At 30.8% G+C, this 24540-nt stretch overlaps 2 protein-coding genes across 8 annotated transcripts; both read right to left on the bottom strand.

Annotated features, from left to right (window-relative positions):
* Positions 1 to 2172: 2172 nt before the first annotated feature.
* On the bottom strand, positions 2173 to 5575 carry LOC124536760. The gene is made up of 3 exons (XM_047113350.1): positions 5088 to 5575; positions 4487 to 4735; positions 2173 to 3497 (listed from the first exon to the last, which is right to left on the bottom strand). Exons 1-3 carry the CDS (start codon positions 5251 to 5253, stop codon positions 3328 to 3330), a joined length of 585 nt encoding a protein of 194 aa, XP_046969306.1. The 5' UTR covers positions 5254 to 5575; the 3' UTR covers positions 2173 to 3327.
* A 967-nt stretch (positions 5576 to 6542) lies between these two features.
* LOC124536722 (protein tramtrack, alpha isoform-like) lies at positions 6543 to 20650 on the bottom strand. 7 transcript variants are annotated; one of them, XR_006966897.1, is made up of 4 exons: positions 19469 to 19978; positions 17148 to 18220; positions 12030 to 16367; positions 9965 to 10033 (listed from the first exon to the last, which is right to left on the bottom strand). XR_006966897.1 is itself a non-coding variant. In XM_047113338.1 (3 exons), exons 2-3 carry the CDS (start codon positions 18007 to 18009, stop codon positions 9384 to 9386), a joined length of 1353 nt encoding a protein of 450 aa, XP_046969294.1. In that variant the 5' UTR covers positions 18010 to 18220; positions 19469 to 19960; the 3' UTR covers positions 6543 to 9383. The 7 variants fall into 7 exon arrangements, 6 of the variants coding, with proteins under 6 accessions (XP_046969294.1, XP_046969287.1, XP_046969264.1 ...); XM_047113338.1 differs by lacking the exons at positions 9965 to 10033; positions 12030 to 16367 and adding an exon at positions 6543 to 9874 and having other exon boundaries at positions 19469 to 19960; XM_047113331.1 differs by lacking the exon at positions 12030 to 16367 and having other exon boundaries at positions 6543 to 10033; positions 19469 to 19956.
* Between the last annotated feature and the right edge of the window lie 3890 nt (positions 20651 to 24540).

The raw sequence follows: 24540 nt of genomic DNA, 5'->3' as shown, positions 1-24540 counted from the left end.
TAATTATTTTAAGCGTACATAATTATAAAAAGATATTTTTCTACTCTAAAGTGAATAGAAGTAAGTCGTTTATGTAAATTAAAGAAAAATTTACTGACTAAAGTTTTGCTAGTATTATTATTTATACATAATTCGATATGTAAGTGTTTTATGTATTTTAAATTAAACTTTGCTCATCTTTTAGAGGTAAGGAGAAGTATCGTATTTGGCTACTCCAAAATTTATTGTATATATTAAACTATTCCATATTAAGCGCTGCTGTACACTAGAAAAAAATAGTTATTAATATTTTTAAATTTGTTTAACAAAATCGTTTGTAAATATGTAGTTCCTTTTAAAAGCTTTTATGTATATGTCTATTAGACGAGATAAACGACCCCCCAATCGGTTTGTAAAAATATTTTTAAACTCTTCAATAGGCAACGCACACCAATTTATGTTGGTTTTTTTAAAGACTTAAACTGGTCAATAGCTACACATTTAGTATCGATAGATATAATGTAGTTTAAAAAAAGCATGCATCTAAAATAAAAGCAAGAAAGATATTAGTTTTTCATACTATTTTATTATCTGAGCCACATTCATCACAGTTTTCGTATATCAATATTTTTTTAAATTGCCACATTATTTCATGTATATGAAACAAATAACATTAATTTATACAATGAATTAAATATTATCGTTCAAAATACACTGGAATGGTAGATTAGTATTTATATATTACAAAATATTGCACACATATAGAATGTTAAATTACCTAATTAAAGAAATATTAATTTGAGCGTTAATTTTATATAACTATCTACATATATCATTATGATATATGAATACTGTTTTCACATTTTAATATCTTTTAACTTTGAGATTGTTGTACGATGTTTATATACTATAGATAATCTATGTAATATAAATATTACATAGATTATCTTTGTTAAAACAATAAGTGTTAAATGATAACGGAAATAGTAGATTTTAGTTTAAACAGTTACGTATGTAGGACAACTATTGGTAGATCTGATTGACTTATTACGTCGACGCAAAAGCCGTCAATTATGTATCATTCCATTTTAATAGAACGTGAATAAAATAAATTACCGCCGGATACATTTTCTTGTTATTTTATGACTTAATCAAAAGATTTTTAAATTAACATGGTTATTTTAATTATTAAAGTTATTAATTTCGGGATGTTTAGCATGTTTTTTATTTTTGTTCGGTGGAGCTCGATATTTCGACATTATCTACGAATGTCTTGTTCACGAGACTGAATTTAGCGGGTAGATGTTCATTACCTAAACACGGTCAATATACCGAAATTAATAACTTTAATAAGTATATTGTATTTTTAAAGTTGTATTTAAGCAGGTCCGATACACTTTGGTGTCACTGATTTAGGTACGTAATTTATTTTGAAGTCATGTAATGTTATTCGATTAAAATAGTTTCTCTAAATATTTTATACAAATTCAATTAAAATGGACTCCATCGATTGACACGTTATTTAAGATATCTTGGACGAATATTTGATATATACAACTAGAATTAACAATATATTTTTTATGACTTCTTAAACTTATTTTTAGACACTAATAAGAGAAGAAGAGACTAATAAGGAAGATAGCGTATAGATTGAGATGTAGGAAATATATATGTTATAGAGTAGATATTTCTTATTTTCATTTGAATTTAAATGTAAAGGTACAATATTACAATATAGTCCAGTTTGAGCCTGTAAGGCCTCCTCTCCGCTTTTGAGAGGTTTGAGAGGGTTTGGGGCTTAGTTCGACCTCGCTGTTCCAATACAGCTAGTGTCGGTTTGTATAAGATAACTTTATACATTTGTTTTTAGGCGCGAAAAGTGAATTTTAAGAACGTAAGTTTAACACATCGAAACAGCTCAATGATTGGCCATAGCCCTGCCGGAACTTATTGTACCTACCTAGTGGGTTCCTTGAAACTACTTTGTGACATTTATTGTTTAATTTCGTGTAGTTTTATTTTATAATTCTGATCACACTGACGAAGTTTTAATAGTAATACTTTTGTTGGAAGTTCATACATATAATTATTTTGCTTCATAATAATGAAAGTAAGAAATATGTTCGTAAATTTGCAACTTATATTTTATAATATGTACCTAATACCTATATTTGATTTATAAATTGAGCCAAATGATGTTCTAAAAGAACCACATGTAACTAAATACATAAACCTTTATTTGGCTGATGTCATTAATCTCACTAGTTTAACGTTTTAAAAAATAGTTAGGCGTTTCATTTAATGACTAATTTACATTTACTGCAACTTATAACATAATTATGTGTAACTGTCAAAATTCTGTCAATAAAGGTAAAGTATGATAAAAATTACACGTAGGAGATTTAAGTGTGATTACAATATTATTAACTCTATAAAGTCCATTATTAATAGAATAAGGAACTGTATACCTCCTTGCTGACAATGTCTATGGCCAGACGTGATGTACAATCAGATATGACTTTTGCATTCAGGTTCAAAACAAAAAAAGTTCCACATTGAGCTGTTTCGATGTATCGTCTATGTATAAGTAAAGATAACTCATAATATACAATACAAGTAACATTTATATAATACGTATGTTTTAATATTTACACAAGGAAAGTAATATTAGATACAAAATAGTTAATTTCTCCAAACACCTTATCCAGTCTCATTTCTCGCTCATTAAATTATTTACGATAAAAACTTTTTAAAAGATGCATTTTCTCTGTCATTAGTATAAAAATAAAATAAAATTTTAAAAAATATATCAGATCTTTATGGTTCGAACCTCCTTGTAAAAAAAATTATTCACTGTATCCCACATATGGCTAACTCATTAGGAACCAAGATTTTATATTCAATTTGTGTACATCGTTTTACTACTTTTAAAATAATGTATAATCTATATTATTTCCAGAAAATGACCTCGACCTTTAAGGTAGAGACGGTTTAAACTACTTAATACAATTATTGAAATTTCTTCTTTTAACCTAGGTATTGTTTGTGTTTAATATCAACATTAATAAAAAAATGTATTCATTAAAATTGAATCAACCGACGAGTCGCGGAACGTTCGAAACATGATAAAATCTCTTATTAATAAAATTTTTAACAAAAAAATAATAAAAAAGATTAATCAATGATATCTTTCAATTTTTTTTTGGCACTATAACACGAACATTTGACACAAAATTGGCACAAAATATGAGCACTCACAAAGGCCTTAAACATAGGCCTCGTCTCTATGAGAGTTTCAGGAACTTTTATTTAAAGTCATTTTTTAGAATATTTATTGTTTGCTTAGCGTTATGTGTGCATAACGGTCGTCCGACGCGAGTAGCCGCGCCGCGCGGGTCCCCCCGAGCCTTGAGCCTCGCACTCTCTCCGAACCCGGTCTATAATGTCTGCTACTAATTTCTCTTCCTTTGATCTCCTTTCTTCCCAATCCGATTGACTAATATTTTCCGCTGAATTACCTAAAGCATAATTTTTTTTATTAAAGAAGTTGTAGATTCAAGAAGAAGTTCACTTGGTGGTAGGGTTTTGTGCAAGCCCGTCTGGGTAGGTACCACCCACTCATCAGATATTCTACCGCCAAATAACAGTATTCAGTATTGTTATGTTCCGGTTTGAAGGGTGAGGGAGCCAGTGTAACTACAGGCACAAGGGACATAACATCTTAGTTCCCTAGGTTGGTGGCACATTGACTATGTAAGGAACAGTTAATATTTCTTACAGCATCAGTGTCTATGGGTGATGGTAACCACTTACCATCAGGTGGCCCATATGCTCGTCCGCCAACCTATACCATAAAAAAAAAGATCAGAAAGAGAATCAGATGTCATCGTAAGTTTTCTATAGGTACTATAATTACTTTAATATTTTACAAGCGATCGCCTATTTTAATTTTAATTTATATTTGTTGGTAAAATTAAAAGAATGAAGAATCAGGATTGATACTCTACAAAAGATATAGGTAGTGAAGGTTTTTTATGATAAAGGCGGATGAGCGAATGGGTCAACTGTTGTGTGTCACCAATGCCTATAGCAAGGTGCATCATAAATGCACATGTTATATTTTTGAGTGTTAAAAATTATCTTTTAAAAGTCTGTTCCCGGTTCCAGAATTTTATGAGATTACGAGTGTAGCCATGTATGTATGTAAGACTTACTAACATAGTTAATGGTTAAGCTAGTAATAAAAAAGTCACGTGACAAAAAGAGAAGTAGGAATATTTAAATTATGTACCTATTTATATGTTTTTAGAATGACCGTTGCACTACAAAATAACTACAACAAATGTGCCAACTTATTGTTTATTTATATTTTCTTAGTGTGCGTGACAGCTTTATTCGCTAAACGTCATACGTACCTAGACGCGAACCTAGGGGCCAACTGTTGGCCACTATATTTTTTACGCGTTTACATATAAATAATCAAATTACCAATACTTTGTCTACTAACCTCTATTACTTCTATGACCTTTTTTTGTTTCTGGAGTTTTTATAACCGCGCTGTTCATTTGTTTTCCATTAGTTTGATAATTTGGCACACTCGACTTTGGTATAGACAATTCTGGATCTATTTCCTCCTTTATATCAGTTTGAATGGTTGCTGTCGATTTCGATAAGGCATCGGCTTGTGAGTTTGTTAGAACAGGACTGGAGTCTTTTAAAACATCACTGTGTCTGCTTGCTATGTGACCAATATATCCTAAAGGAATAATTCATATGTCAACATATTTTACAACTGACTTGTTCCAACGCATACTACACTAATAAAAGTACGCGTAAATCTCGCTACACGTGACAGAATTTTAAGTTATTTTTGTGTTACATATTGTAGAAACGTTGAAATTCAAATTCGATATTGACATTCGAAAGAACGCGCCCAAAAAAAAATTAAATAATCTTAAAAGTTTTTCAAAGCTATGTATTAAAATAATGAAATTATTTTAATATTATCGTTGTATATCCAAAAATTGCTTTTATGACTTCTGGCTGAAATTATTGTATATTCATTTAAAATTATTTTACCAGCGGCCTTTCCAACAAATCTAACTTACCTTTTCTGCTTTTGAAGAACACCAGACATTGTTCGCATTGAAAGAGGGGCGCAGGGTTCAACGGTTGTATGACATGTAGCTTGTATTTGTGCCTGTACCAATGCGTTCGACTCTGTAAAACTTCCCCACAAAGCTTGCAAACAACACTACCATCATTTCTAGTCATATATTCTAACAAATCATTTCTTACTTTAGGAATGTCTTTCGAATTCTCCTGGTCTTTATTCTCTGTTTCGTCTGCATTTATATTATCCGTCAGAAAATGTACACCCGATTCTTGTATTGCTTCTAATGTATTTTGTTGAATTTCTATAATATTCTCCTCTTTATATTCGGCTGTTGAAGAATCTGATAAAACTTCAAGAGTTATGATTGGTATACTGTTAACGTCGTCTTCAAAAGTGTAGTGGAATTCTGAAAATTAACAATAATAAAAAAATATTTTATGTTTTACAATTATCTGTTGAATTTAATGTCAGGTACAATAAATAAATTAAGTGTTTTATCTATAGAATATAGGTACATATTGTGTATTTTCAGTAATAATTAAATTTGCATTTTTTTTTCTTCGTATTTTTAATTAACACAACTGTCTTATTATGCTATCATTGATTTTCCCTTAAAGTGATAAAAATTCCTGTAGGTACTTTCCTGTAGGTACATTTTTACTTTACTTTTAAAATAATCTTCTGGGTTGTTTGATAAAGCAAATAGCTTTTAATATTTTTGACAATATTAAAAATTGTCATATAAATAAGTTGTTTTAATTTTAATAATTAAGACTTAAGATTTCTTTGATTCAAAAATTAATCCAATATTCAAAACAGTTAGTTCAAGATATCGGTGGCATGCTTCAAGCAACAAGAAAATGTCGGATATTATATTTTCTCCAATATTAATATAACATTATCTTTATTGGTTTTAGAAATATTTTTAACCACACGTTTGATTATCACGATTTCATAGCAAATCCAAACAGCTAAGATATCGAGATTTTTGATAATTGCAGTTATTAACTAATTCTCAAGAAAGTTGTACATTAAATAACTCTTTACAAAATAGCCTTCTATTATAGAGAAGCTTTAACTTTCCAATTGAAGAAGGAATAGAGATAAACAAAACTTATAACAATATGTTCGTGTTCGTTCGTCGATTTACTAATATCTTTATCATATTTTGCAATACTAACAGTTCTTGACTAATATATCTTTATTAATAGTACAACGATATACGACTTATACATTGTGGACGTGTATATTCAGAGGACGTGTTCAAAACGATTTTTTGTCGCAAAATAATGAATATCATAGAATATTCAAGCTACGTCAAATGTTGTTTTTTTGGCTTTTGTCCTCTTATGGTTATAATAGGCTATACTTACATGTCATTAGGATACCTCCTATATATCCTGTAAAAAAGAAGGGTGGAACATTTTGAAATAAATAAATGGACTCAATTAGTCTTTTATATTTTTATTTGAATTATTATTTGTAGTTTACATATTTTTGCATTGGATTACAATGCGTTGGTAAGATTCTTTTCCTTAAATAAAAACTAGTTTATTTTCTTGTTACATTTAAAAATTATTTTCTTCATATTCCGTAGCTTAAATCAAATTTATGGTTAAAGCTTTGCTGTTTGCAACGATAATTTAACTCTAATTAACATAATTATCCAGTTAAACTGTGGTAGTAATGTTAACGTATATATAAAGGTTATAAAATACACAATATATTTAGTACTTATATTGTAAAAATACTAAAAGAATATTAAATGTTAGTGTCCAATAACAAACGTAGTCTCTGATTATATAAAATGCTATCGACAGTTTTACTTCCCGTTCTAATGAAAATCATAGCATTCTATTTATAATATACACAAAGATAGAGTAATACTAACACCGTTATTTGTGTTGAAACGGCACAATAAATATACTTCTGTACTTCAGTTAACTATTCATTCAATAGAATATAGAAAAAATCAACACGCGTATAAAAATTGCACTACCTTGAATCTAAATCTTAAGATGTAGGACGTACAGTGTGTAAGGTATTTAATTCTTTTAAAAAATTTATAATCTGTGATATATATATAATTTTTTGAATAATTTTTAAGATATCATAGTTACGAAATTTATTTTAAACTTTAAACTGTTATAACATTTATATAAAATACTACGCGAGAACATCTCAATCGCTCCGTTTACAAAATATTTAAATTTTTAAATTGATATAAAATTTACTGTGTTTATTTAAAACTAATATAAAAGGAGTTTACAATATCAAATCATGTCATTATTTTTAAACTCTATCCGTAAATATACGATTAAATCAATTCTGCGTTAATCTAAATGATAAAACGTTTTTCAAAACATATGAAATCTACATGGTTACTCAAGTGTGCTCAAATAAAAAAAAAAAAAACTTACACTGCTTTAAACAAATAGTAAATAATATCAAAAATGAACTGTACAAATTAAAAGAACACAACTCATTTAAAATAATTATGTTGCCATGACAACCATCGCCAATATTCATTATCAAGTAATTGTTCGCGTATTCGCGACCATAATACTTAATGAAAACGATAATTCGTTTCATATAATCTATATTAATATAATATAAGCTGCCTTGCAGCATGTGGTTAGAAAGGAAAAGAAAGATAATGATACAACAATGAACATGTTGCTAACTTAGTTAGCACTAATATCACAAAACAAAATACTACAAAAAAAAGAAGGAAAATAAAACATAAATAACATGTCGCCACTCGAACGAACGAACTCCGCGAGGAAACGAAAAACTCTATAACAGGAATGGAAAAGAAAAGACACGATAGATTTCAATTTAAAACACTTATAAACGCAATTATCAAACAGATTTTGTGCGATTGACTGGCGCTGGTATACCTATCTAAAAAAATCACACTGTTATAATTGTTAATACCTTATCGGCAACTATAAAATATATAATGATCCAAGCCTATACTTAATTATATACATCAACTTGAACCTACCAACCTTATATAAACTTAAAAATTGTGCGCTAAAATTAAACACAAAACTCAATAATAATCTTTTAAGTAGCTAATAAAGTAAATCTAAATTCTATACATAATGTAATTATATAATATAAATTGCTAGTGTTATCAAAACTCTTTTTAAAACATAAAACTAATTTAATTAACGTTTAATTAAAGACGAGAACTTAATTTACATTAACCTCGATATTAATCATAACGTCTAACAAATATTTCCCTTATCAATGGAAGAACTGCTGATTGTCGTTTCTTGGGCTCTAGGCGAACTAGAACCTACGTAAAACTAAGTTACATAATGAAAAGATAGATATGATAACGTTATATACAACATTAACATATGTGCTATGGCACTAATAAATTTTACGTAAGCATATTTATTGTATATATTTTTAATCTATATCTTCACTTGATATAAAGAATTAGATATCGTAACAATAGGCTCACTAATATTCAAACAGTAATTTAATATATTTCTATACATAAAGTCTTTAATAAGTAATAATAATAATTGATACTCTACCACGTAGGGATGTATTTTCGCAAGTTGCCAAACATTTTCTTGTTTACAGAACCCATTAAGAGAATTAACGATTAGAATTCAAACTGTAAAATACACCCAACATGGCGTTTACGGTGTTTTTTTAATCGTTCCATAGACAAAGTCATCTCGCTTGGGCCTTTGGCCTTGTACATTTATGTCACACTTTTTTTTTGTTCAATGTATATTGCGAAGACAGATTAAATGTTAATAATGTACAGTCTTTGGTTGGTGTCTTGCGATATTTTAATAAGTAATATTATATTTTTAATGCAACTTTCAATAAAAGGTTCAAAAATCTAGAGTAGAAAATGATTGGAAGGCTCATTTCAGACTTGCAAAGCACCTATTAATAGAAAATGTAAATATTAAAATTTAATACGCCGTAATAGTTGCGTAACTGGCCTCCATTAAATTGTATATAATATTTATTGTCTAATATTTGCACAACCATACTTTTAACAAGTAAAACATAATGAGCTCTATGTAACAAACATTAGATATTAAATGCATAACAGTATCATTGGAAATACTTAATAAAATGTACGTTAAAATTTCACTCCAAAAATAGAACAAATACTATGCCTATTGAACTCTGAACTTGTATAGAATAATATTTTCAAGTATACCTATAATATAAAGGCGTTTTCAAAGGCACTATATAAATGGTCCAAAACGATAAAGTTCTCTGGAATCCGTAATACTTGTCACAGTCTTCCTCAAACTTGTGCAGGATCGGGCGAAGAATGTGAGGGCGTTGAACCGTGAGGCGATCCCGAACCTATCGCCTCTAATTTGATCCCAGGGGGTAACTGGCCTTCCATTCCTGGCAGCATGAAGAACGCATTCGGTGGATAAACACAATCTTTCGGTACGTAACAGTCGTGAGTTGTTTTCATATGATTCTTCATTTTGTCGGGTCTAGAAAATTCCTTGCAACAAACGGGGCATGGAAAAACTTTTCTTTGCTGACCCTCGTGATAGAGGAAAGCGTGCCTCTGGAATGAATATTTGTTTTTAAAGGTTTTTTGTATATTTTCTTTCGCGCATTCTGTGCATTGGTACACGCCCTCATTGACGGACGCGTATCTGAACAGATTCAGGCCTCGAACGGACATTTCTGTCAATTGTTCTGCGGGGTCGTTGGAAGCAGAGTTAGCTCTTCTTCGAATACGTCTTCTGACAACTGGTCTTTGCATCTGGCTGCCTCCTGTTGGTAACGTATTATTATTAATGGAATCATTTTGATATTCATTTGAAGTAGATGCAGATTGCGTTGCAGGATTAATACGGATTTTTCCATGACCATCATTTGAGGGTGACTGTTCATATTTAATGTCTTTATTTTCAAATTCAGGTGTACCACGACCTGAAATTATGTATTTTATTATTACACTATTTAATCTGCAAAAATTCATTCATAATTACATAAGACTAATACAACAGAAGTGGATCTACAAATGAGAATAAAATAATAACGGTTTTAGCAATACAAAATAAAAAAAATTGGGTAAAATCAAAGGCATGTAAAAGAAACAAAAGACGAAAATATATTAATATTTATTTGTTCAAATTGTATGACGAAAATAATTACACCATGATAAAAACGAAAACCACATGATAGATGAAACTACATAAGACAAGTTCGTCATAATAAATTAACTTAATATTGCTGAAGAAATAAGTAGCACCAATGTTTTTTACTGATAAAGCTCGTTTAACTGTACAGATATTACAATGACAAACTCGTCCAAATATGAAACCTTAAATAAAATATATATCAAACTAGAAACAAAAATAAAAATTTAAAACATAAAATAAAAGTAGATATTATAGATATTCCTATGAATATTTTAGATACAAAATAAAAATTTATGCTGTGCAAAATATTTTTTCCGTTTGAGTAACACTAGGCAGTGGTTATAGAAAATTAAAAAAAAAAAAAACATTTGGATAAAACAATGGATTCCAGTAAAGTCAAACTTCTAAAACTATATAAAATAATCATTAAGTCTACGTAATAAATTAAAAAAATAATGTAACAAAAAAGATAGTTTTCACTATGTTAAAAATAGGACTCAAGTGTTTGCATTTGGAACTATTTCGGCAAGTGTGGGTGCATTATTTATATGAAATAACGCATTCGTTTTCCTTAGCTCATAAGATCACATAAGGTGGGTTATTCAGTTGAGATAGACGAGTGAAATTCTGGCAAGGATTATTTTTAAGTAATTATTAATAATAGCTGCCATCATCGATTTAACGTAACCAAATAACATAGCCTCGTAGTGGATTACATTTTACAAGACATCTAAATCTATTGTTTAAAATAAAAAATACAAAAGCAACAATTTGTACTGAACCAAAAATACTTTGTTATCGCATAGCGTCAATTTGAGCAACATAGAAAGCATGTTAACGAAACTAGCTCTAACCACACCGACTACGTGAGAGTAGTATCATATGACAACATACCTACCTGATCAGTCCTCTTCGTGACTACTAGTTTTCTACAGAATAGAAAATTCACTCCATTGTAAACAACACAATTTATGCCTATAATATTATAAATAACTTAAGCTAATCTTTACTAATAACCCGTGTTGTTACTTTGCTACTATTAAACATAGTTTATTCTTCAATAAAGTTTCAATAATTTTATTTAATAAAGTAATAAGCATCGTTGCTGATATCACCATAAAAGGTACGCTTTAAGATTAAGTCGTAGCATCATCAATTTACTGTCGTCTAGATTAACGAAACGTTCAAAGATAATTATCCCATGTGCGTCCACAATACAAGATAAAAATTTATAAGAGAAACTAAGTACTTGTAACAAATATAACAGAAACATAATAAGGCATAAGGAAAGCGTATTATTAACTTAACAAATTTTAAATCAACTCCATACGATCATAAAAATAATTTTAATAATCATAACAGTTCATTTAAATAGATTTGTTAATAATATGCCTTTACAAAAAGTCACAATAAATTAAAAAAGGTATAAAAGAAAAATAACGATTGGAACAAAAGCAAACAATAACATTAATAGAAAACATTCTGTTTAGCTTTAACTTTTATTATTTTCTTTAAAGATTCTAAAAATAGTAATTAACACCTTATTGTATACGATCGTATTTCTTTCAATAACAAATAATTCTATGTCGTGTAACTTTCGAATCTAAATCTGTCTAAATATTACACTTTGCATTTGCTATTGTCTATGTGCATATAACAAAAAATATGGAGTCAACATTTGGCTAAGAACTATATAATATAATTTAATAATATTTTGCGTCAAATTTACTGTGTCATGTTAAGATAAAATATTTATTTGTTTAGTTTTATTTAAAAATACTTACGAGAGGTGTAGAACGGTCTAATTTTTAACTCTCACTTCTGTATTGAAATGTAAACTGCTGCCTTCTATTCTTAACCTAAGACCGAGAATAATCTACGATTTGAAAACATTATGCAATAATAAGAACATCATACTGTTCTATTTGTTTTGTATTCAACAACACTTGTTTAACAAAAACTGCACTGTATTTTCTTTAACGAAAACCTTATCTTTCAAAAATACTTTTTAGGCGATTACGTGAATATGTCTATGGATTGGCTCATTTTGTCAATCGTTTTTGTACACAAAACATGATGTCTAATATATTTTCATTACAAAAAAAATAAAATACAGACGAATTGATAACCTCCTCCTTTTGGAAGTCGGTTGATAAATACGGATTTACATTGTATTGTTTAAGAGGCTGATTAGTTAAACATAACTGCGACCTTTTCTTTCGAATGTCAAATTACTAATGACAGAAAGAGACAAATCAGTGTCTAACTAAACATCCGTTTAACGACTTTTATAAGAACGGCCGTTAATCGATTTGTTTCAATTGACAAAATGAAGCTCATGTTTATTGTACAACTATTTTCCCTCAACTGGTTTCGAAATTAACCTAGTTTTATATTATTAAAACTTTCATATAATATGTAAAAATTCAGCTAGTTTGACTTGAAATTATTCTCGAAACACCTCTCTAAGTTACAATAGTCGATATTAACATTACAATAGAAAATAAATAGTCATTGTAATTATTTTAATGCCATAATTAATTTTATAATTTATACTCTGCAAATTTAATTTGATAATTTCCCTACAAATCTTTAAGAATTTAATATATTTTGTAATATTATAAGCATATATATATCCTTTAACAATGAAACGGCTGATGAATAAATCTATTTTAAATCTGTGATATAATAATGTTAAAAATATGTCAATATATTATAATCTGTAATGTTAAATATATATAATATATATATAGCATCTGCTCGTAAAATTCTCATGTATACATATAAAATGTCGATAGCTGCACATTTTCTGAAGCCCCAATGAAAACAATTTGTTTTTTTTTTTTTAAGATAAAACAATAAGGGCAACACAAGATGTTTTTTAAAACAACAATATTAACAAACAACATACACTTTAGGGGACATTTTTTTATGTCACATCACATGTGACGTCACCTTAAGTTTAATTTAGCACCAATTGATGATATAGCTTTAATTAAATAATGTTCCATCGATATAGAAATAAGATATTCTAAATAAGATATTTCTCGTTAACATAAATATACATTTCATAATTGTTTATAACAAATACAATAGAATTTATACTTTATTTGTATAGAATTAAATGAAGGAACTCTGAAAGGAGAACGTTACCTGGTTTTAATTAAGGAAATTTTAAAGGAGTTCGATTTTACACATTTTAAGTTTAGGCACTGGCTAAATTGACTATCTTTAAGTATTTCGAAACATCCAATAATAGCCACACCTTTTAATATATCTAAATTTCCCTTTAAGTACCTATCCATGTTCAAAGATAAATTTTTCATATAAAGATTATGAAAGGTACAATAAATTCGTTTATATGAATTCAACAGTCTTAACATTTTTAACTAGACGAAGTCATCGCCTCGATTTTTTTTATATTATGATTTTTTTTTATATTTACGAGTTGTTCCGATTTTCATATAAAGTGGGAAACATGAGATGATATCCCTAAATTTAACTATAAACATCGTATTTAACTACTTGGGCCTAGAGGTTTCTATAATCCTAAGGAAGCTTCTTAAAGTAGATTGTAAACTTTGAATAATGAAAATAAATAATTATACATAATATTCTTTGAAATTTCTTAGTCACCTAGTAGTCGATTTAACTTATTAATATACAAGTAAAGGCACACTAATAGGCAAGCGTTCCCTGGACCTACTACTCATTGAATTGGAAACGGTTTTGTTTTTGGGTCGACAACGTAAAGTTAAATTTCATGCTTTGTCTACACTTGTGATCGGCATTCGACATTACGACTCTCTTTTGTTTCCTCACAAACAATCGCCCTGAAACATGTATAAGTGTAAACTTGGCTAAGAGACTAATGTTTTTGACAATATATCCGAATGTTTGTTTATTAAATTTTTATTCATTCAACAACAGAACCGAGAATGTGTTGCTATCATAATATGGAAGACTACTTTGCCTCTAAATTTAACTAAATAATTTAATAAGTACGATTCCCTAATATATATTTAAGGCATTTTGATTTCTACTAAAATAGAATTTACAAATCATCTCATGGTTCCAGTATTTTTAAACTTTTCTCAAAGCACCTTGCTAAAATCACTTTTTACAACAAACTTTTCGTCGTTTAAGTATTATTTACAAAACTAAACGATAATATTTTAACTTTCATACAAGTTATTAATAAATCTGCTATAACATGAAATTGGTAGGAGATTTGTTTGGATTTGATTGTTACGCATAACGTCCCTCTTTATATAGATAATATATGTTTCCCCCTACGATTATATTAAAATATTGTCTTTGACAGATACTTGTTTACAGAAGGTACATAATTGACCTATAGATATATGTATGTAAAGTGTATAAATATACATGCATCTCGATAACAAAAGAAGAAAAATGGAAAATAGTAGTGAACTCTCTTACTACTGATGAAGCCGCGTACATTTTATGGAACTGAACCTACACTACGTTTGTCTCAATGAGATTATCGTAAGCTATTCTATCTTCTTCGGCCATCTTGTATTATGGTCTATTATGAATAGAATAACGTTTACAACCAAACATTTCAACATCGATAAACTATTTTAAATTAACCTTAACAAAATCTACAAATTAAAATCATAGCCCGTGTTGAGTTTTACTTCGGAGAAGTTTTATCGTAAATTATAAAACTAAGATCACTAATAAGGCAAGTTAAATGAAAATGCATTTCACACCACTACTGAAAATGGCCTTAGTTAACCTTTTTTAGAGCATAGCCTCTCTTCAGGAAATATTAAATAGTCAGAATCTTAATAAATATAATTTATACTAATTTTAAGTTTAAAAAAGGCTCCGCCATTGGTATACTCGTAAAAATAACATCTAAACTACACTAACTAATTCAGTTCAATGAGAATTGCGTGTAATCGAATAGACTACGTTTGAATTAACGATCACCGTGAGTAGTTACTTTGTACCCTGAAATTTTTGTAAGTAATAAAATTAAGTAACAAGTGAGTGCAAAATAACAAGTAAATTATAGAAATTTTCATAAATCTCTTTGAAGTTCAGCACTCTGAGAAACAAATGGAACAACATAAATAAATAGATTAATATAACAACAAACGACCTCTGTCGCATAAAATACCAACAAACTTATTGTTATATCGTGAAACTTAGAACTCGAACGCCTATTCAATTGCAATCTACACTTTAAACGCTATTTATGAATCCATAGTCTAGTTTTACTTATGATTGAATTAAAAATTAAATCAGATCTTTTAAAATAATAATTTTATTTAGTATGTAACGTCTCGTTTTGTATAATTAAGACTCTTGTTTCGCCGTCTGCTCGTTGGCGTTCGGCTGATTTTTATGAATGATTTTTAGATGGGCTATCATGTTATCCTTTCGAGTGAATTCTTTAAAGCAAATGGGACATGGAAAAACTTTGACATCTTTTTTGTGTGAGGTGACATAATGTCGACAGAAATTGCTAATGTGAGTGTAAACTCGTGCGCAAATTTTGCATCTGAAGACATTTTCACCCTCCTTGATACAGTAGTCCCGAACCGACTCGTTAGTGTCCTCGTGGTAATTGCCAACGTTACCTATGTTATTTTTTCTAATGGGCGACGGGAATATGCGATGCTCCCAATTAGTCTGCGCTAAATCGGAAACTTCGTTGTTGGCCATATTCAAATTGTTTTGTTCTAATTCAGCCGCGAACAATTGAGTGGCAAGTGCGGGCATGAGAACAGTCTCGGGGGGGAATTTATCAAAGCTGTTGAGAGCGGGATTCAAATTAGACAAACCGGAGAGTTGATTGAATAGGCTTCGAGCTCTAAATTTAGACATTTGGGGTAGTAATTTTTTACTATTCTTTGGCTTTAAATTACGACCTAGTCTTGTTTTGTCATCTGCATCCTTTACCGGACCATCCCGAGAGTTAGAGTTTTCACGGCTCCTGTCTGGGTTGTATTTGTATTCGATCGGCTCATTATATTCGTCAGTAGTTTCAGAAGTAGGCTCCTGTTTGATAGATCCATTTTCAATAGACAAAACCGGACCATTCGATGGAAAACTATGATGAGTTTCCTCTTTTGGTTGTTTTTCTACATCTGAAATTTGACAATATGATGTCTTACTTTCTGAATAGTCTTTAGTACATTTAAGGTATTTGATGAAAGTAAAAATTGGAAATATTTTAGCACGATAATAATATTTCGTAATTTCTAATAATAAAAACTATAATATTTCCAATTAAGCCTTAAATGAAGGAAAGCTATTGGGAATAAGCCTTGTTTGTTTTCCCGTTTCTCATGTAAATAATATATTGAGTTTTAATAAATTATAAGAGTGAAAATATATTGCTCAAACCATTACCACACCGAAATTGCCCCTGGCCATTCCTCTAATAGCTCTCCCCGAAAGCAGAAAAGCAAGCAATAGTTATGTCTTGTAGAAGTAATAAGCATTTCTTTTCTCGAATACGTACGTCATAAAAATTTGAGAGATTATCACTTACCCCTTCAGAATAAACTTTAAATAAATATAATATAGATATTTTAATTACACTTCACTTTTCACTTGTTACATCCTAACATCAAAGCTTATATCCCAGTAGCTTTTCTCTTTTTAAATTTCGTGATATTTTAATTATCTTAAACGGTGTTAGGTAAATGGAAAGGAAGATTAAAATATTTACAAAAGTTAAGCGAAAATTATCTTGTTCTGTTTCACGGTAATGTACAATTGACATAATTTTTCGCTTTTTTGATTTGATCTAATGAAACCGATGATTTCGTTCAAAATATCAAAAAAAAAGGATAACTTAATCTAAATATTTCTACCAAGAGCTAAGGACGAAAACTTAAAACTAAAGTTCTAACGCCACGTACCTGCTGATTCCGAATCTTTGCCAGATGTGGGAGCCTCGTTCGACTGAGCGTCATCACCTTCGTCGATCATTAACGCCTCTCCACCATCTTCGCCGCCCGATGTCGCCCCGTCTTCCGCGTTAAATCCATCCATTGACATTTTGACCTCTAACATTTCTGGTGAGCCACGTAGTAATTGATCACCCGCTCTATTTGATGCAGCATGTGATGCAGATTCCGGAATAAATTCACCGGGTGGACTGGCGGCTGTGTTAAGGGCGTCACTTGAGCTGCCGCTCAACTTTCTGGGTCGACCTCGTTTTCGCTTCGGTTGCATTAAAGCATTGCCCAATAAAGGCATCAGTAAATTCGGGGGTGCTCCTCCGCTAGGAATACCAGACGCTGGCCTCTTTTGGTGTACATACGGGTGTATTCTGTGTAGTTGAGGCGGCGGAGTATGTGCAGATGTGTTAGTCTGTTGTTGTTGGATTAACGAGTTGGTTAATGCAGGTATATCGCATTTTTCCTCGTTCACTTCCGTTAGTCCTTTTATTCTTAAACTCTCGGCAACTTTAAGGAATGCCGTAAGACGTTCTTGGTCAACGCTGACTTCCCCTCTGTACATAAAATCCAATAAGCTTTTCATATCAGAGTAGGGAACATCCTTTAGAATAACAATGGGATGTTTCTCTTGGTGATTAACAAAGAGAGCTTGAAAGTATGGACTACAAGCGGATAAAACCATTTTGTGTGCTTTAAGCAATTGACCTTCTACGGCCAGAGTTACGTCAGTGAACGTTTCTGCGTGTAGTAGCTGATCAAACACTGACAACATATTGGTCTGGTGGTTGTTCCACCTCAAACAAAATCTTTGCGTAGCCATTTTTACACTTTTTATCTTTCTTCAAAGATATGATAAATACCAGTCCTGCCTTAGAAGCTATCAACAATATTTCAATGATGTATACATAAGTATTCTCTCTTATTTCATGAACAATACAACAAATCTTTAACAATGAATAATGTTTACTTAGTAGCCATCTTTAATTTGTTTCATAGTGTTAGTGCTTTCGTTGTGGCGGGCGCAGGGAGTTCTGTAAAGGAGAAATAATGTGTTTAACAAACGACAAATTAAAGTGCATTCAAATCAATATGCAATCAACTTTGATTTCCAAATGCCTCCATTCAATAATTCACCGTATAAGAATAGAAAATATGCCTTTCAAATGTAAAGATATCAAGTTAAAGATGAATTATAAAAAAAAATTAAATCAGAAATAAATACTAGCTAAACTAAGTATATATTAGACGACATATTTATAATTCAATTGTATTCAGTCAAAGATTATATTAAAATATACTTATTTTGTTTATATCTTCAAAGCAAAAAAATAAATAAAATATAATGAAATGTTTTGCTTTTGCGACAAAGTTTCATAAGTATATTATAATTTATTAAGTTAATATTTAATTTATCCAATCGCTAAGTTAAAAATAATTTAAGGCATGAAAATATTTTAATAATGAAATAAACAACACATTTTGAATTACAATTTGATAGCTTTATTTGATATTGTTATTCAAATTATAGAATGTAAATTGAAAAAGAAACAATCGCGCCAAAAAAGTCATGTCATTTTATTGTAGATTAAAAAAAATGATATATTATTTAATTATAACGAAAAAAATGCACTTTTTATTTATTTTTTATTCAGTTTTTTTTAAGGCACAACATTGATAATTTCACATAAAAATACAGAGTTCAAGGGCATTAACGAAAGAAGATAATAAACATTTTATTTAAAGCTAGTCGTGAATGATCCAGTACTTAGATACTTCGTAGATTCAATCAAGGTTAAAAAAATCGAGGGCGCCTCTAGCGGCGGGAGGCGACTCCGTGCATCGCCGAGCGCACTGCAGTAGGAAAACATTATACGTGTAAACGCTAGGTATATATAACCATCATACCTACAAAAAACGATACTACCGCATGCAAAATATATCACCGTTGAAGGCATACATTAACAATACACAAATAAATTATGCCCGCGAAAAAACAAATCGCTATCCCCAAAATCCTATTAGAATCCGATTAGAACCGATGTAAATTTATTAAATCCTTGAAAACATTACATTTGCTCCACATCCACAGGTGCTGACCACAAACGTTATCGCGGTATAAACGGGCGCACGAATTATTACTACGCACCCAGTCGAGCGCGTTACATTACGTCATCACAATGGCATTATTACCTACGATATACACATTAATTCAGCCGATACGGTGAGATAAGAACAGTTTGCGAATAATTATATCACTGCACTAACATAAGAGAACATACCACACGTATCTGCACCACAATCAACTCGACCCTTTTATGGGAATGAGGATCAGCCCTTCCGCCATAGTCCGAGTCCGCGTTTACGTCGCACCCCGCTCACCCGACGACTGACGGCCGCAGCCCGCAACCCCGCGCGGCGAACACCGACTCGCTCCGCTACTCGAATATCTCTCACAAAAAATACGTCGTCATCATCGAAATGGCGGCAGCGGATATATTCAGCGCAGGGTGCACGGTAAAATATTGATTTATTGAAATTTATTGATTTACTCTCCTGCAACTGAGATCGCCCTTGCGCTACTGGGAAATAATCCGACGTTACTAGACATTGCCGGGGTAGCTGGTATATATTGTCAGTGATTTTAAAGAGACCGCGTAGGGGATACCGTATTAGCAATTACGTTTTCTTATTTGCATGATAGGGGCGAGGCCGGTACCTAACATATGACTAATCGTATTTATTAATTCTACTCCTTACTGTCCTACGAAAAAGTATTATTTAACGTGCCACATGTCTTAGCTAAAATTAGTATTTTTTTTAAAAAGTAAAGTATTGTCAAAAACCTCACGTCTAAAAATAAATATAGGATAATCAATTTAAAAATAAAGCCTTTTCTTTTCTCACGTTTCGTTGTATAATTTATAATTATTTGAAAGTAAAATGCTGTGACTAATAAAACGACATGATGTATTCATCATCATCATCATCGACGTACCTTTACATGTACATGTTCGAGGGATGAGTTTTCCACGTGAAAAACATCAGTCCATTCGTGTTGTCGCCATGTCAGCAGCGTTCTCCGTCTCTGTTGCGCGCGGGCGGGGTGAGTTGGACGCCTTCCTATCGGCGATCGCCGCCGGAGATGCCCGATGCTCCACCACTTTTCGCAACCGAACGCACGCGATACCGTACGGAAAATAGACCGCGGGGCGCACTGTTATTTATTTATTTTTAATTTAAAATTCACACTTTAAAAACACTTAAACGAAATAAATCCATTTAAATTAACTGTTTGTATTTAATTGTCCACTTCGTTTATAGAATATAATTTTTATACATTTTAATTTAACTTTTCAAGGGTTTAAGGATAATGAACGTAAAAGTCCGCGCGCGATTTGTGACTCGGAAGTGTTTTTAATAAAAATGGCCTGCCGCCTCGGCGGGAGGAGTGGCAATGGGCAATGAGGTCGGTACCCTCTCTCTGGCACCCGCGCGCGCCCCTCCCTGCCGCTCCACTCCGGCACAGGGTTAGAAAGTTACAAAAGTGAATCGAGGAAAACGCTTAACGCGCAGCAAAGCATTAACGTCCTGGATGATGGGAATGGTTTGCTTCGTCAGGGTAGGGGTCAGGTTAAAATACGGCACCTACTACCCGTATAAGTAGAACACGCACGCTGATTACATTTGAACATTGAGTAGATATAATTTAAAAAATATATGTATTTGCAAGATAAATGTTAACAAATGAAATAAAAATACAACAAAAATTATTAAAACCGTTACATTTACTAAACATCTACTTTCTTAATTCCTTTTTATTAGTCAGATTCAATTTAAAGTCAATAATGTAATGATAACCTTTTAATTTGATTGGTGCATTGCACATCATAAGCACTCCTGACAGGGGTGGAGTGTTACAGCGAGATCAAAAGTATTGATGCACGTTTATCACAATTTTTATCTCTCACCTATCAACGAAAATAGGGTACATCACTCAATGACATGACATTTAACAGATTTCAATTCGTATTGCGTGTTCGCTATCCTATCTGACACTCACGTGATTACTTTGCCGAAAAAATATAAAAAAATATGAGTACAGTATAAAAACAAACTTTTTTTAATTTTGTGACATATCATGAATATTAAATTGTGTTTAAAATTCCATGTTATAATGGTATAATTAAGTAATCGACATTCATTATTGTTTCGATTAAAATGTCAATTAATAAATAAATATTAGTAAATGAACCTTAATTGTCCTTGGAATTATTGCCTAATATTGCTTACGCAATCAAATTCTATATACAAGGTGTCATTACTTTTATTATACCCTAACCAAATGCTAACAAATTTTTTTTTATATCTTGACATTACGTCCTAAACAGAAAAACACATTTACTAAAAAATATTTAATGTGCTCTGCTCGATTTGGTTTAAAAAAAGTTTATAAAATCTGCTAATAAACAAAATTCTATTTTGTAGCGCGAACATTAACAAAATTTGTAATATTAAGAGAAAATTCGAATACTAATTAAATTAATAAACTATTCACATCTATAAATTGATTCGAATGAAGCTGCTTTAAATAATTACTAATTTAATAAAGCGCTTTTCAAAAAATCCACTAAGCGTGTTCCGGAATATTCGCACACAAATTTACAAACGCCATTTATACTTAAAATGAGTATGAAACTTTAAGTTTAATCCGCAAAACCTCATTTTTACAATATTTTAAAAATGCGAACCCAATTATGATATTTCCGTAACAACGAAAACTCGGAAAATAAAAGCTTTTGTATCGATTTCGAGCCGGCAAGAGTAATTCAGTGGCGACCTGACCTAGGTTATCGTGTCACTGAGCTGAAGTCCTTACCCAGAGCTGACCTAGTTTTCACGAGGTTGGTGCATAAAGGCTTACACTTTCCCAGTAATAAACGTGCCCTGGAATCCTGGATACTGAAATTATGAGCCATAGGTAAAAAACTCATTTATTTATAGACGCTGAACAACATACAAAAGCAAATCTTTTTGTATAAAAGATAAATACATATTTGTATTGTCTCTGCAAATATGATAGCCTTTAGCTCTATATTATTAATTATTATATTATATTAATTATTAATGCAATATATAGATTTATCAGATTATCTCGAATTTAAGTTTATCAACTACATAATTAACATAATTTTAATTACGAATACAAATCAGTATCGTTTTATTTTAATCAATGTCGTAGGTACCTGACGTTTCTATTATATGCAAGAGAAGATGTGCTATATTATCTTAGTCTCCTCAAAGACATTAGCCACACCAGTGGTGTTTATATGTTAAGTATGTGACCAGTTAGCTGCATATATGTATGTTTTGTACGTGTAGTTGTTTTCAAATATTGAGACTGAGCAGTTAAGTTAACACATACAACAGTTTTTACAATCTTAAGTTTTAAGTGCGTATTATCCTCCTTCGTAAAACTTTTTGTATGAACAAAAAGTAACCTTATTATATTTTAATTTTAAGATCACAATAGACTCGTAGACTAATTTTATAAAATGAGTAATCAAAAACAGTAATAGTAAACATGGTGTGAAATACCTAAACTTCGGACGTCCGACCGTCCAATGAATAAGCGTAATCTTCGTAACGGCGTACGGAGAGCGGGTAACTGTTAAAACTACGAGAGTGGTAAAAGCTGCGAACAAAAAGAAATCCTTTAGCTTTCTAACAGACGTGTGCACTCTCATTTGGTACGGGAGACGATTTCATCTTCACCCAATACAGCCAATCCTCGTCTTACGCCGTTTTAAGTTACATCCACTAACGTTTGGACACTATTCCTCAAACATCAATTGTTTCGATTCCGGGGTAGGAGAATTCACTTGTCTTGAGAGAATCTAACATGCCGTAAGTACGAGCGCCTATACCTCGTAATTACACTATCGCCACGATTACATTATAAACCTATAATTACCAAATGTTTCATATTTAACCAACTTACGAGTACAACCAATGTGTTTTAGTTATTCGCTTCCCTAGAATGGTTGAATGTTTTATGAACTACAAAAGAGATTTTTTATATTTATTGTATGGTTGCGTTACGGTCTATAAATTTTAATAACTATCTAAAGGATTTAAGTATCACTATAACTGGAATAATTTCTAAACTAATGAATAAATTATATTGGCTTAGAAGCTACCAGAACTTACCAGAAGATTACTATTACTAGATTACTTTTAGTATATAATTCTATTATACAAGTAGGTACGCTTCGCATCTTCGCCCCCTTTTAATTTTTTACTATTGACGTGTCACAGAAGCGTGAATTTCATGTATTTTATAGTAGTGACATATAATGAAAAGGTTGTGTACGCTATTTAAATACAGTATATACAATATTTGTTAGTATAGATAATAGAGTAAAACTGATAATAAATATAATAAAATTAGCTGAATCAAAGATATCAGTTTATTATAGTTATTATCAGAATAATATTCTCAAAATCTTCTTTTATTACTTTACTTTGCTTTTTGTAGAGCAATACTGAATCTTACTAACTTTATATTATAACAGCAAAAATTTGGATGGATATTTTTAGTGGCTAAACATATCAATAGTAAAATTCGATGAAGATAGATTAGTGTCTAAAATAGGACTTTGATTACTTTTATCGTTAACACTTGAAAAACACACAACCAACACCTCTACCCTAAGACATGGACAAAACACAAAAGAAACAAGAATGATATAAACATTATCATTAATCTAATACAATGAATACTTCAATAAATATAAATAAGTTTTAATTAATTAAATATATTAAAAATGCTTTAAATCTTAACCGATCAAATGTATACATTTTTATCTAGGTAATAAGGTTGTATTTCAGACATTATGTTAAAGTTGATAAATCTCGTCTACATTCCGCGACGATTAAATTTGGACGATGAAAAAAAAATGTTAGATGCAATAGTGGGAGGTAGAAGGGCCCGTCCTGCTAGATTTGAATCGGTACGACTAACGGTGAGGTTTCGGTTCATTGACTCGATTCGGACGCTCAATTTTCGCCGGGTACTGTTAGAGATCTAGCAACAACAGATCAGACTCCGATAGATCCCGAGGCGATGTCATGGTCGCAGACGATCCTCTTCACTATAGGAAAACGTGTATCGTATTATTAGTACGCCGGAATCATTGTTACAACTCATAGAATATTTATCTAACTTTTATAGCTGATAAAAATAAGATTATATCTACTATCCAACATTTCCTGTCAGTGTTCGAAAAAATACGTTAGATTACATTTGTGACTTGATTAGTAAAATTAATGACTCATTCGTTCTTTTTTTTTA

Source organism: Vanessa cardui, chromosome 2 (genome assembly GCF_905220365.1).
Source record: "Vanessa cardui chromosome 2, ilVanCard2.1, whole genome shotgun sequence".
In the NCBI taxonomy this organism is placed as follows: domain Eukaryota; kingdom Metazoa; phylum Arthropoda; class Insecta; order Lepidoptera; family Nymphalidae; genus Vanessa; species Vanessa cardui.
The sequence above is the reverse complement of the archived record's forward strand: the minus strand, read 5'-3'. Positions and strand labels throughout refer to the sequence as shown.

Coding starts and splice junctions, on each gene's coding strand:
- LOC124536722 (XM_047113308.1), bottom strand. CDS start 18,009: ATGGCTACGCAAAGATTTTGTTTGAGGTGGAACAACCACCAGACCAAT. Junction 16,368..17,147: donor CAAAGATTCGGAATCAGCAG/GTACGTGGCGTT, acceptor GTCAAATTTCAG/ATGTAGAAAAACAACCAAAA.
- LOC124536760 (XM_047113350.1), bottom strand. CDS start 5,253: ATGACTAGAAATGATGGTAGTGTTGTTTGCAAGCTTTGTGGGGAAGTT. Junction 4,736..5,087: donor GTTCTTCAAAAGCAGAAAAG/GTAAGTTAGATT, acceptor TTATTCCTTTAG/GATATATTGGTCACATAGCA. Junction 3,498..4,486: donor AGGTCATAGAAGTAATAGAG/GTTAGTAGACAA, acceptor ATTATGCTTTAG/GTAATTCAGCGGAAAATATT.